A 14302-nucleotide genomic window follows, 5' to 3' on the forward strand; every position below is an offset into this window, starting at 1 on the left:
ATGAACTCATTTGAAGTCATTTATGTTGGAAGGTTCTTTTCTGGTTTTGGAACCGGTCCTCATTTACTAATTAACCTCTGCAGGAGTAATCATTCCACTGTCCTTTATATATTTGATGGAAATTTCCACCAGGAAAAACCGAGGGAAATCTGCAGTTGCTAATCAGATTTTTATCTCAGTTGGAATCTGTTTTGGTCAGCTGATAACTTTTCAACAAATTTTTGGTTGATTGTCAAAACCAATTGTAGGGGTCCCGGCTTTGTGGCCGAATTCGTTTTCCATAGTGATCCTTCCAGCCGTCTTATCTGCCTTAGTTTTGTTTTTCTGCCCTGAAAGTCCTCGCTGGCTGTTAATGAAAGGAAGAAAGACCGATGCTTATCATTGTCGATTAACCACTTTTTAATTCTAGCTTTGCAAAAATTGAGGAAAAACCCAGACGTTGAAAACGAATTTGCTGAGATCATCAAAGACCAGGTGAACAGCATGTGTGAACCGCTGAGCATTTATGCTGTTTTAACCAATAAGAACTTGCGTCGACCTCTGAGTATTATTTCAGTTATTTTTTTTGTTCAACAATTCTCCGGAATAAATATGGTTACTTGATTTACTTATTATCACAGATTCTTGCATTTTCTAACAAAATATATCGTGATGCTGGTCTAGCTCCTGAAAACATTCACTATGCAATTCTTGGGTCAGGAGTAGCTCTCGTTATTTCGTCTAGTCTGGCCGTAAGTTTTGTTTTCAGTATTTCCAGGGAGTTCTCATCGATAGGATTGGACGGAAAAAACTTTTACTTTATCCTCTGGCCGTTATCATTGCAATGCTAATATTGGTTACTGTTGCTTTGGTCAAAAAAGTTCATGTTATGGCCATTGTGTGCATATATATTTTTATGCTCTGTTTTTCAACAAGTCTTGGGGTTATTCCTCAAACTTTAATGGTCGAATATTTCCAACAAGATTCCCGCTCAGCCGCTTCCTCGATTGGAACTTTTGTTTACTCTTTGTCCAATTTTTTAGCGTTTTGGATTTTTAGACCTTTTATAGCAAATGTATATTGTTATATTTATATTTTTAGGACGCGATAAAAAACTATGTTTTTGTCATTTTTATTTTTCTATGTTCACTGAGTCTAGTCTACCTGAAAACTGTGTTGGTCGAAACTGCCAACCGAACTTTCGCAGAAATAAGTCGTGAATTTACCAAAAATCAAGTATCAAAAGTATAATTCACAAACTAACATTTAATAACAAAAATTAATTTTGATTCAAAAATTGAATAATAAAATATAAAAAACTACTCGGTCTGATTTTAGCCATAATTTAAAACGTTATGGTTAGAAAAGCTAAACCGTAAAATTGTTAATATAAACAGATTTCGAGTAGAGAATAATATATTATGTCGCGTCCCACACGAGCTACCCATCCCATGGTGGTTACATGTCACCTGTCAATAAATAATAATGCCTGTCATGGTGACTGTCAAATTTAATAATTAATTTAATTGCATTAATTTCTAATCAATAATCGTTTCAACAATAAAAATTTATTAAAATAAAGCGTCTACGTTTTTTTAACTTGATTCATATTAACTATTTTAGACTTCCCGGAACTTGTTTTAATCTGTTAAATAAAATAATAATAAAATAGACCTCTAGTCGATTGTTTGACAAAATTTGAACAACTTCAGCAGGTTCTCCATATGGGGATTCAAATCGGTTTAGCCTTAGGGAAGGATTTGTCCCAAAATCCTTTAGAACTCTAACCTAACAATTATTCACTAAAATACTCCGCTCCCAATTGAAAAATCGTATTTCGATTGATGAACATTCATTTTTTTATTCATGCGTTTAAAATATGGTGAATTTAAATTAGGTGGAAAAAAATTCAATATAAAATCACTAGCATCAAGTTGTCTAGCATATGTTATTCAAAATTTACCTGAAACATCTAAAATATTTTCTACATCCATATCCTCTGATGATACATGATAAAAATCATCCAAACACTCACTTTCTTTGAATCGTTCATTTGGTCTTTTGGCAATCACATGGTACTTAGAATCTGAAACCTGCTATATAAGTTTTTTATTTTATACTTTAAGTGGAATGGAAAACTTGCATATTGAGCACTCTTTGACGACTCGTTCGATAATTTTACGCTTTATTGTAAAATAAGAGTGTAAACATTCCTGTTGCAGTTTACGAATTCCAGAATGGCTATTCCGGTGAATAGAATCTGCAATAGTTTGCATCTCACTCTCATTATCCATGCATATAACTAGTTTGTGCTTTTGAAATCTTTCGTCTTTGAGGTATAAGCATTCATCAATGACAATAAATTTAGTGGATTTTTTAGTTAATTTATATTTTATTTGTCTTGAAGATGTCTGTACAGGTTGGCCATTTAAAATATTGACTATAGTATGATATTCTGAGATATTTTTTACAAAACCTATTATTACATATACAGGGGAAAACATTTTAAAGAGGACATGTTGAAAATTGAATAATAACGCTAAAAATATTAAATATGCCCACACGAGTAACGAATGATTAAACCACATTAATTATGACATCTGACAGCCAATGACCTCGTAAAAATGATTGATTGACAGGTGACATGTAGCCAGCATGGGATGCGTAACCACCATGGGACGCGTCATATTACGATGAATAATCTGACGTGTATTTAAGGATTATCCAACCGATGTATTAACCAGAACAACGAGTAATGATTCATTTTTAATTAATGCGTCTGCTCTCAGTTAATTCTCCTCTTAGAGCAAAACCAATTTCTTCGATAGGCATACTCATCCCTCTCACAGGACGGCCTCCTCAGTGGCTGCAGTCGGCAAAGATTTCTGGTATTCTTCGACGGGATTATTCTAAACTTATGTTTTTTATAAATTTTTCCAGATAAAAATCTGAGATTTAATACTCAAGATTATGACTTATTGATAAGGATGGTCTTTTAACATTTTTATCTTACTTTAATTGACTAATCTTACAGAATACAATTCAAATATCATTCTTTAAATTTTAAAATCCGAAGTATCTCAAAATGGCTTATTAATATATTGCAGTCCTTAATATGGCCACTTCTGGCAGATATAAAGAATTTCGCTAAAAAAGTTTCATTATCGCAAAAAAACTCAAAATAAATATATTGACATTATCAAAGTTTTTTCTTTTTATGGTTCCGTTGTTTAATTCCTTCAATTTTCTAAAAATAGTTAGATAAATTCAAAAAAACCTCAAGATTGGCTATACATGTTTGCATCGATCTCTAAATCAAATAAAGAACACAAAACCACCTTTCTTCTTAGCCCACAATTGAGGACAATGTTCTAAAAGAGTCAACAAATCACACACAACACCTTGATTTCCTCAATCGGGCGTTTTGTTATCTCAAATATTTTGACCAAATCATCGACGGCATCTCCTTCCGGGACAGTGCAATCCACGGATATTTCTGCCTTGATTAACGCCTTGCTGAACTCGTGGTGTTCTTGTGCTGTATAGTCGCCTGTCTTATATTTTATATTGAAAAAATCCTCCAATTCGTGCTTGCTAACCCACGAACTGAACAAATATCAGAAAGCAGGTCATTTCTTACTATATTCCACTTCCAAAGTAGCGAATTAGGACTTTGTTTTCCGTAGAATTGATAATCTAATTATTGTATTTTATGACCAACTTTGACTGGCCAGACTTTGTAAGTAGTGTTGTATAGTATCCTAAAATATTTTGACTCATAAAAAGTTGTGATTTCGGCTATTTAAATCAAATTAAACCATTTTATATTGCAGGACATTGTACAATTTCAAATTCGATTTTTATTTGATCAAATTAATTAAATAAATATTTAGAAATTTACAATAATTATTTAAAACCTCAAATCTTAAAATGTGTAATATTTTCAATCATACCTCTTAGGACAAGTTAGGGTTTTGTTTTTTAATAAAAATACGATTTCAAACTATAATGTTAGTAAAGATTAAATAAATCAAATTATTCTCGGAAATAACAAATGACCAAAATTATTTAATTTTGTCTTGTTATGAGAATTTTTTCTACTTACTGGTGCTATAAAATAACAATTAAAACAAAACCAAACTCACAAACTGTCAGTTCCAATTCGTTACAGACTTCTTTGGTGTATGCATAGCCGTCCTCCAGAAATTCGCATTCACCAACAGTGTTTCCTTCAAACATGTACCTTTCAGTGGAATTCAAATAATCTGAATTATTGCTGCAAAAGTAATGCACCAAATAGAAAATAGAGTTTTTCATACGTGTCGATAACTGCAAGTCGACCTCCCATCTTTTCACAATTATTTCTTGCGTCCGATAAAATTTGTTTCTTTTTTATTATTTTGTAGCAAATATCTTTGTAGCAATTTGGTTTTCCTGTGATATAAAAATTGGCATTCACCTGTGTTTTCTGTGTATAGACAGTCCCATAATTTACTATCTAATCTTGAAATGTTTTTCTTGACTGATTCTGACAATTTACTGGTGAATAATACAATTAACTTACTATTTAGTTATTTCAATTAAGTTGACAGGATTCATAAGGCAATCATTCGTGCAATTTCCTTCTGTGGCTTCCACGTGTCTAAATCCGAGGATATGAAATAATTCGTGAGCAATCGTATTCCCCAAGTTGACTTTTTCTTGTTTCGTCTATCAATTTGTTATATTGTGAGACATTAAGCTTTTCGAATGCCATAGCTATTGCATTCCATTTGCACACACTATTAAAAATTGCTATTCCTAATAAATCAAACTGCCATGTTTCGTATCTATTAATTCATATTATCAGGTCAACGTCAAGAATATGATTGCGTCTACAGTGCTCATCATTTTTATGTAATTGTCCAACAAATAAAAATTTGTAATGTTAAGATTCTTAAATTCATGAGGAATTATTTGTTTTATTTCGATCGTAGTTCTAATTCGGTCAAAATACTAGCAATATTTTGGATTTCTGGAAATACCGTCTGCACAACATTGAATACTTTTTGTATTTCTTCGTTCGGATTGTAAGCTTTATTGAATTTTAGCTAAAACTTTGAATCATATGAATAACTGTGAGATTGTCATAAATAACCAAAAGTTCTAATCGTCTATCAAACTGTTTCACTAATATATTTAAATAAATTATTCATACCTTGCATAAATGTAATCATCAAAACTAAAATATTTGGTAACATTATTTTTTAAGTACAATAGTACTATATATACTGAAAATATATTGATTCTTTAAAATAAATATCGTGCACTTTTCAAATAAATATGATATTGATTCTTTAAAATTTGATACAAATTCGATTAATGTCAACATGAATTAGTAAAATGTTTATATCATTTATAAGTAATAAAAATAAATCGAGTTTAGAGGTGAGTTTAGAAGTTTATTTAGAAATATCAAACAATGAAAAAAAAATCAAACACTTAAAAATGCATGAAGACAGGTAAAACAAGGGAAATAAAGGTGTAGACTGAAAGGTCTTTTTAAACTCTTTCTCATTTGTTTTCGAAATAAAATGAATTAAACATTAATGCAAATATCTTTTATTAATATAACTTCGTTGCGTAACACGATGAGATCTTATCTATCTTTAAGCGCCTTGGAACGTGGTATATGAACAACAACAGAGGAAAGTGTAGGCCGAATAAAACCATAAGTGAACGTCTTTATTGCCTCTACAGGGCGACTTCTTATAAACATTGACTTTAGAGTAATGTATAAACTCAAAAAACACAAGAATACATTATTTGTTCAATCTCAGAGCGTTTCATAAGACCCCTTTTGTATAGAACTACTTAAGTTGCGAGTTGCGTGTAATGTTCAAAATTCGTTTGTATTTTGTTTGACAGACTGCGATGTTCTATATTAAAAATACTGTTTGGGATAATTTATAGATGATACAAATCCGTCTATAAATAAAAATACATCCTGCTTCTCTAATAGTGACAAGACTAATGCAAAATGAATAAGTTTTTTTCCATAACCCCTGAATTGCACATCAGAATGGCAACCCAAGCACAAACAACAAACATAACTAGCTAATCAAATGCAAAGAGTTATTTGTACCGATCAACATACACCTCCAAATTTTCTTACTTATATAGCAAATAAATTACCAGCTTTTAGTTAGAATAAGTTAATTTTAACCTCAATCCAATGTTTAAAGAAGTAGGTTCTTAATAAATGACAATGGCCTTATTTTGTACGGTTCGGTAGGGGCTCAAGTTAAGAAATATGACATCAATATCTGCAATTTAGTTATACATTGCCAAATTGAATGCTTTATCATATTTATATATTTTTTGAAAATGTGAAAGTACTTAACATAAGTTTCTTTAATTTAATCGTTTTGTTGTTCGTGATTAAAAATTTCCACATTGAAATGATAATAATTTTCCATTTATATTTTTCTTTAAAACTTTGAACTTGAACTATTTTTTAACATCTAAATAAAGTTGACTTTGATAGTAATGAATATTTCATTCTCGAAGAGTCCATTAACTTTAGAAGATATAGGTAATATCAAGTTTGTGATTTTAGAAAAATAAAATGCAAAATGATAGTCGAATACTTTTAAAAAGCCGACATTCAAATTTACTTTTTTGAAACTGTTTGAAACATGTTTTAAATAATCGAATCACAAGAGAAAACATCAAGGAAAAACGTGATCACTCAACTCGACTGAGAGGCGGCACACGACTGACCCGAACAAGTCCTCGGTCAGTCCTCATTTGTGCCTCCTTCCAAACTACGCCCAAGTCATCCCCAACTTTCATGTGACTCTTCAATCCATCATACAAATCCTACCAAAATACGTGGAAGCACTTTTTTCTTAGCATTAAGTTGAACTTGATTTGTCTGAGGAGGAAATCCATCAAAATAAACGACATCCCCCGCCTGTGACTGTTCAGGCACAATCAACGGCTCCACTCTGCCAACATCACCACAAACCAAACGTCTCCCTCTCCTCTGATTCATCCCTCCTTCCCTTAGCACACATAATCATCCCCTCAGACATAATCCCCCGCAAATTCGCCGGCTTCAAATTCACCAAAAACACAAAATTATTTCCCGACAATTCCTCTTCAGTGCACGAATTCACCAACGAAGAACAAATTGTGAGTATTCGGCCTCCCCCCACGTCTACCCTCTCCACAAATAACGAATCCGCGTTCTCGTGCTGCCACTTTGATTAAAAAACTAACTTTTTTGACGGAAATAATTTTCCCAACACGGAAATCGCAGACAGTGGGGTCAGAAACAACGGATTCAACGGTAGGGGTCACCACACGTGCTTTATTATCACCAGGATACGCCGAGGTGACAATCTTCTGCATTTTTGGCGACTCAAACGCCTTTAGAATTGGGGCAAGAAGATAATTTATTTCCCGTGAAAGTGCAGCCTTGACATCGGCAGGGTGAAGTTTAAGAGACAAAAAGTCCTCCTCAACCTGCTCGTAGGACAAGTACTCGACAGTCCCCAATTCAGGAGACTCAACAAAGAAGACTTTGACAGATTTAAAGTCGAGGATTGGAAACACGACCATTTTAAGAAATGCGAGGACTCCGTTGTCCTCGAGTGACCCCGGCATACAGAAAGCCTTCCTGATTTTATTTTGAACCACTTTGGGTGGGTCAAGAAAGTCAATTTTAGAATCAATGTCTGAAGCACTCATTTTGCCCCCCGTCAGTCCAGGAACTACAATGAGGGGGAAATAGTGACCCATTGGGTTCATCAAATGAGCTCTCTTGGCATACCCCAACTGTGGGAGGTACTTTTCCGCGAATGTAAAAATCTTTCTTTGATCGACTCCCCCGAACTGAGCATCCACTTTGAGATATTCTTCATCGAGTGCCTGAAGACAGGGATAAAGCAATCCCCCAAGGAGAGGATGGTCCACTTGTTTGACCACCTCACTTCCTGCCTTCCTGGCATCGTGTTGAGTCACCAAAGTGGTCATTTTAAACATATCAATCACATAGTTCCTATTTGTAGTCAAAATTACTCGACCTGTCCAATTGGTAGTCAGTGCCCTTCACAAAAACAAGGTCGTCGGTGGGGATTCCCAACGAGGACATGACTGCGGATATCACCTCCCGGTAGTAATCCACTCGGTGGTTGACCAGGTCCCAACCGGCCTTCAGGTTATCGAGAACAGCGTGGAGATCTGCCAAGAGAATTGTGACTTGGCAGCCCGCTTTGAGGAGTTGTGCTATTTTTACTAGTGGCACAAAATAGCCAATGTGGGGTTTCCCTGTGGTGGCGGTTCCCCAGTACACTTTGAGAGGGCGATGGGAAATAATTTCTTTTATTTTCTCCTCTCCTAAGACTTCCTAGGAGTCTTTAATGTGATCTAACCTGCAGTCCTCGTGTTATTAAAGAATATTTCTCATCAACGTTTACAACCACACGTGACATTTAATTAATTAATGCTGTTGACAAAAAAATTACAATTTTAAATAAACATTCCCAACTTCATTCTCAAAAAAAATTGAACAAGTCAACAAACAATATATTCTCTCTGTACTAAATTACGCAAGTTTAAAGTGGGTTTTCTGTCTATCTACATGTTCCACTATAATACTTTGATCAGTATAAAACAAGGCTATGAGCCTGAAATGAACACTCATCGACCATCTGGACTATTATGTGACATGGGCTGCGCGATACCTATGGGCCGCGTGATACCTGACGTGACCTTGAAATGTGCAATTATGACATTGATGGGATTAAATTATAAATCTTTTAATTAGACCGCGACTCATTCTTATCATTTAATAATTTACTAAATTAGCTAAAGACTCTCTCATTTTGACAAAAAATTATATTTGTAGGAATTTAATTATCAGAAATTGATTTTTTGGTGGAAAACCTAAATTTCTTGAGTTATTTCTAGCGTGCAAGTATATTTTGCAGCAATGTCCTCGTACAAAGGTTATGTAAAGAATAGTTTGGAATATCAAATTTTAAAAGATGCTTTACAGGATAAATTTCATGAACATCTTACAAAGCAAAAAAAATATAGACTAGTTAAGAAAATTGAAAATTTTACTGTAATTAATGAAAGGTATCATACAAATTGTAAATGTATAGATTGTATCTTAAATGTGAGAATTCAGATCACAAGCTAGTGATTTGTCTAGACAATGAACCCGAAATGGAAATCGTTGCTAAAAGTTTGCATGACTTCTCGCATGGAGGAGTTAACAAAATTGAATATGAATGTCGACAACGATATTTCACAGTTAAAAATGAGATTATTCGAAAAGTCATTCGAAACTGTGAAATTTGTAAATTTGCGCGACCCTTAAAAGTTTTAACTTTTTTAAATCCTAGATTGGAGATATAAATAACCATGTCTTTGCACTTGCCCAAATGAAAGATTTCAGATAGATCTTATAGATCTGAAAAGTTTTTCTACTATAAATAAAAATTTTAAATGGATTTTAACGGTCATTGACGTATATAGCAGGTTAGTTTTTTCAACAATTTTTATAGATTTGCATTTGCGAGGCCGCTCTACACTAAGTCCTCAAATGAAGTTTGTGAAAACCTCAGATCATTATTTTTCTTAAATGGTCCGTGTCAATTTCTTCAGTCCGATAATGGGACTGAATTCAAGAATCGTGAAATGACCAATCTATGTGAGGAATTCAATATCAAACGAATTCACGGAAGGCCAAACAATCCCCGCTCACAAGGGATTGTCGAACGCTTCAACCAGTCAATTACAAGAAAAATGGCAAAAATGATCGACAATGATAATAAAAAGTGCCTGAAAAAATTAGAAAATGCAGTGTACAGTTATAACATTTCTGTCCACTCATCTTCTAATGAGAGCTCTTTTGAAAGATACCGGGGAATAAGTGGAATAAATACAATATTTTATGGTTGTAATTATAAAATTATTTCTTAGATAATTGAAGTAATGATTTGTTGAGTCCTGATCAAGTCGATGATGCAAACAATTGTCCGAGTCCAATTGAAAATTCATGTAATTTGAATTTCTATATGTAGATGATTGTAATTATTCGTTTACAAGTCCGAAAAGATTTCAGTTCGAAATCAACCTCATTGATCCTAATTCTAATTATTACAAAGCGATGAACAGAAAAATGAATGTTTACAATAGTAAGTATGAATTTAGTGTTGGTGATAAAGTATGCATAAAAATTAATGTTTAGGTTCGAGTTAAAAAAGACTTTGGAACAAATCCTTCGTTGCGACTGGATAAGTTTGAATCTCCATATTATCCATCTGCAGAAATTATCAGTATTTTATCAAACAATCGCGTTGAGGTAGTTTAAACATTTAAATTTAATAGATAAAAAATTCGATGAGCGAAATTTCGATTGTGCCAATGTCCAGACTTAAAAAATAATTAACAAGTTATTATTCTTTGAAGTTTAATATTAATTACGAGTACGGTTTGCATCCCCTCGCTTGCCGGCGGAGTGCAGGTCGTGCCCCCCGTCACAGTGAACTCAACTCAGTCATACAGAGAGCCCTCGCTTCAGCAGGCATCCCGTCAATCCTTGAACCTGTTGGATTGGATAGAGGGGATGGCAAACGCCCTGACGGCATGTCCACCTTCCCCTACGAGCAGGGGAAATCCCTTATTTGGGATTCTACCTGCTCGGACACGTTCTCGCTGGGAAATCTCGCTCTGTCCGCCGCCAATCCTGGGCACGCTTCCAGGCAGGCCGAGGAGCGAAAGATTCTCAAGTACGGCCACCTCTCCAACTCGCTGCTCTTTACTCCAATTTCCGTGGAGTCCTCCGGGATCTTCGGTCCCAAGACACTCCGCTTCCTTCGCTCGGTCGACGGATTACAAGGACTAGTCACGATCCAAGAGAGTTTTCTTGGCTTCTGGAACGTCTGTCGATTGCTGTGATCCGAGGGAACGGCTTCGCCATTCGCGAGGCTGGTCGGGTGTCTCGTGAGGCCTTTAATTAACTTAGCTATCTTTAATTTCTTTCTTGCTTTCATAACAAAGATTTAATATTAAAAAAAAAAATATTAATTACAATATCGTGAGGCCTTTAACTAACTTAGCTATCTGTAATTTTTGTCTTGTTTTATTTCCAAAAAAAAAAAAAAAAAAATTACAATATTGACATTAAGTTAAGCTTCAAGGTCACGTCAGGTATCACGCGGCCCATAGGTGTAACGCAAACCATGTCACATATTATACTAATCTTCTTAGAACATCCAAATATAAAAAAAACACAATTCCTATTCGTTTCCCGTAAATCCACTGCTCTAAATGTGCTAAATAAAAAATGGTTGTTCACTGAAGAATACGCCTGAAAAGCAATACTCCTAACTCAAAATTAATGGCCGAACCAATTTCACATCCAATTAAAAGAATTCACGATTTTATTTAAACGTCGACAATTCTAAGGTTGACACCTAACTCCATTCTCAATAAATTTCCACCGGATATTCATCCCCTTAAATACTTGTTAACCGTTCGCTTCAGATTAATCTTTCCTATTTCCGCTCTCGCAATTATCATTCACTACACTCACAAATCGAACAACTCGATCTCTCCTTTTTCAACCTTTGTCGTGTTGATGACCATTCGACTGAGCACCTCAACCGGTGTCCCGGTTCACTTCCCTATAAAGTCCATTAGACGCAGTCGTTAGAGAGGATCTCATATCTTGATGTGTTATGCAACAACAACATTAATCAATTGACTGTTACCAATTAAACAGACCACGCAATATTCCTTCCTTTCTTGGTCTAAACTCACACGGGTATTCCAGTCGTTGGAAAGCAATGTCAAAATACATTGGTTTCAGAGACATGTGCGTAGATTCTGAATATCCCAACAACACATTACTCACGGCCTGAGATTAGAACCCACAAATACCCGAATTTGTTCACTCATCGACACATCCCCCAACATACCACACATGACTTCCCTACTCCACTCCCGAACTTGAGAAAGGGACGATTCCAAGCACGTAATCCAAAAGTCCCAGTCACCTCCGTCATTCCTCAGCACTTGAATCACTCTCTCAATGCCACTGTCACGACAGTAATTCACTACTTGTCCATACTTCTTCTTCTGCATGAGACTCCTCACTTTGTTAAATGCCCTGTGGATGAGACATGGAGAAATCACCCGAGAGCACAGCAAATGGTCTGTTCGTGCTTCATCCTCTCAAAAAGACAGACATCCTCCCTCAAAGACAACATCCTCATCAGTTTATCAATCCTCTACAATACTAGACCAGCCAGTACAGCTGAAACACGACTGTAGAGGCAATAAAGACGTTCACTTATGGTTTTATTCGGCCTATACTTCCCTCTCCTGTATTCGTGGGTAGTCCCCTTCCCCTCCATTGAGCCGATTATCAGCCAATCTCGTTTATTCGAGTATATAAGCGTCCAATAATATACAAACACACACACTGCGTCACGTGGACTCACATCCCCCACAGACATGTCCAACAATTCCTCCATTTTCTACAAAAATCGACTCATTTTCAATTTACTGATATTTTTAGCCTCGGTCTCATTTTATCCAAAAATTTCCCCCCATTTATAACTAATTGCTGGTAGTTTGAAAATGTCTCCTCGTTTTTTTCCATCAAAATGAAATAACTCTCCAAAAACGCACGAAAATGCTCATTTTTGTTTATCTGAGAATCAATTTCGACTGGTCGACCAAACACAAACACTTCTCTAACATGACCCTTACCCACATTTGCATCCTTCACTAAATTAGCACATGTACCAATTGGTCAATCCCCGACTCCTCCATTTGGACAGCCAATTCTGCCTCAGCTGAATCCCTCTGACTGTAATGACAGATTTCCAGCTGATTATTAATCTCCTCCACCATCTGGGAATACTCCTCCCTGTGGGACGAATACCCTTACTACCCAACAGGCCATAAATCCGCCTAAATTACTAATAGTGCGGCTTAACTTTGATCTGTTGAATAAAATGGCAGCAGAAATCCACTCTTCGTTGTGAAATGAACAGGTTGCCTTCACCCACGTTCAATAGGCCTCAATTTCGTGGTTGGTTAAGGACTCGATGACCTCAATTCTCTCCTTTCGTACATTATTGAGAATATTGGCCAGAATAGAGGCTTTCCTGAGTCTTCTTTTGACGCGAAATCGACTTCTTGTATTTCCAGATGTTCGGAGGAGGGATAATGCCTGGGTTAGACACCGTTCCACTAAAAAGACACACATTTCGAGATATCTAGTCCTCACCCTAATACGATTACCTCGAGTTGGTGAGATATTCAGCAGTGATTGGCCTTGGAATAAAATTGTTTTTTGTCTTGCATTTTAAATTGAGTGATTTTCTGGCACGTTGAATGACACGTGTGCAGTGTGAACTATAACTTGAGTAGTCGCTGTACTGTAGTCCATATGTGTTCTGAGACCTTCTTACACTGTGGAGAACTATATATATTAAATAATCAAATACTTGGAAAGCAAACCAATTCGAACGAACTTTGATCACCACCAGACTCCATACACTCAAATATTTTATTTTTTATTCCATAACTAAACTATAAATAATAAAAAAATAATCAGGGAGTCTACTCCCAAAAAACATTAAGAAAAAGGTAAATTATATTTAGCAGCACTACTCAATGGATACTGGTCTCTCTTGAGAACATGTAAAATATCCTTCAAAGTGATCCTCTTCGACCTCTAAAAATAAAATGGGAGACACACCATTTGATAGGAAGAGGCCTCCCCACCTCTGCTAGAAATCTCCCTTCTCCTCTGACCAAGAGCAGCCAAAGCCGTCTCATTCGACTCCTTATTTCTGACCTGATCCTCATTCTCCTGTCTCCACTTTTTCACTTTTTTCTTCATCTCCAAATACTCCGGCTGAGAAAAACGTGCCTTGCATTTGGATGCCTTGTTGAGACTCTCCATGGTGGACTCCTCCCTTCTCCGACTCTCCAACTCATTGTAGTCCTCAATATACCGCAACTGTGCCTTCACATCATCCACCATCTCATATCGGGGGTCGTTCTACTCACTCAGTCCTCCCACCCAACCATATATTTCTCCGACCTATGTTCAGACACAGTGATGGCCTTCTCCACCAACTGCCTCATAAAGCACTCCGTAGCCCTGCAAATCAACATGAGTGTCTCCATCGGTATTTCCTGAATGTTGTACTCCCCGGCTACACTCACTCACCCAACTAACCAATTGCTGTGAATCGTAGACAGAGGGCGTCCATCACTACTAGTAAGTCGTCCTTGTAGTGACTTAGGT

The 14302-nt window shown here is 35.8% G+C and overlaps 1 protein-coding gene across 1 annotated transcript; it reads right to left on the bottom strand.

The window, feature by feature from the left end:
* Positions 1-4089: 4089 nt before the first annotated feature.
* LOC115228372 (tyrosine--tRNA ligase, cytoplasmic-like) lies at positions 4090-14035 on the bottom strand. The gene is made up of 6 exons (XM_029798970.1): positions 13804-14035; positions 7243-8048; positions 7027-7211; positions 6845-6989; positions 4544-4689; positions 4090-4255 (listed from the first exon to the last, which is right to left on the bottom strand). The coding sequence occupies exons 1-6, from the start codon at positions 14033-14035 to the stop codon at positions 4090-4092; spliced, it is 1680 nt and encodes a 559-aa protein (XP_029654830.1).
* Positions 14036-14302: the final 267 nt, after the last annotated feature.

The sequence above is a fragment of the Octopus sinensis genome, unplaced genomic scaffold (assembly GCF_006345805.1).
Source record: "Octopus sinensis unplaced genomic scaffold, ASM634580v1 Contig10380, whole genome shotgun sequence".
NCBI classification, from domain to species: domain Eukaryota; kingdom Metazoa; phylum Mollusca; class Cephalopoda; order Octopoda; family Octopodidae; genus Octopus; species Octopus sinensis.

What these genes read in the sequence shown, in the direction of transcription:
- LOC115228372 (XM_029798970.1), bottom strand. Translation starts at nt 14,035, where the DNA reads ATGGTGGATGATGTGAAGGCACAGTTGCGGTATATTGAGGACTACAAT. An exon ending in AAATTATTTCCGTCAAAAAA is followed by an intron (nt 7,212 to 7,242) that starts GTTAGTTTTTTA and finishes TGGCAGCACGAG; the next exon opens with AACGCGGATTCGTTATTTGT. An exon ending in AAGTGCTTCCACGTATTTTG is followed by an intron (nt 4,690 to 6,844) that starts GTAGGATTTGTA and finishes ACAAATTGATAG; the next exon opens with ACGAAACAAGAAAAAGTCAA.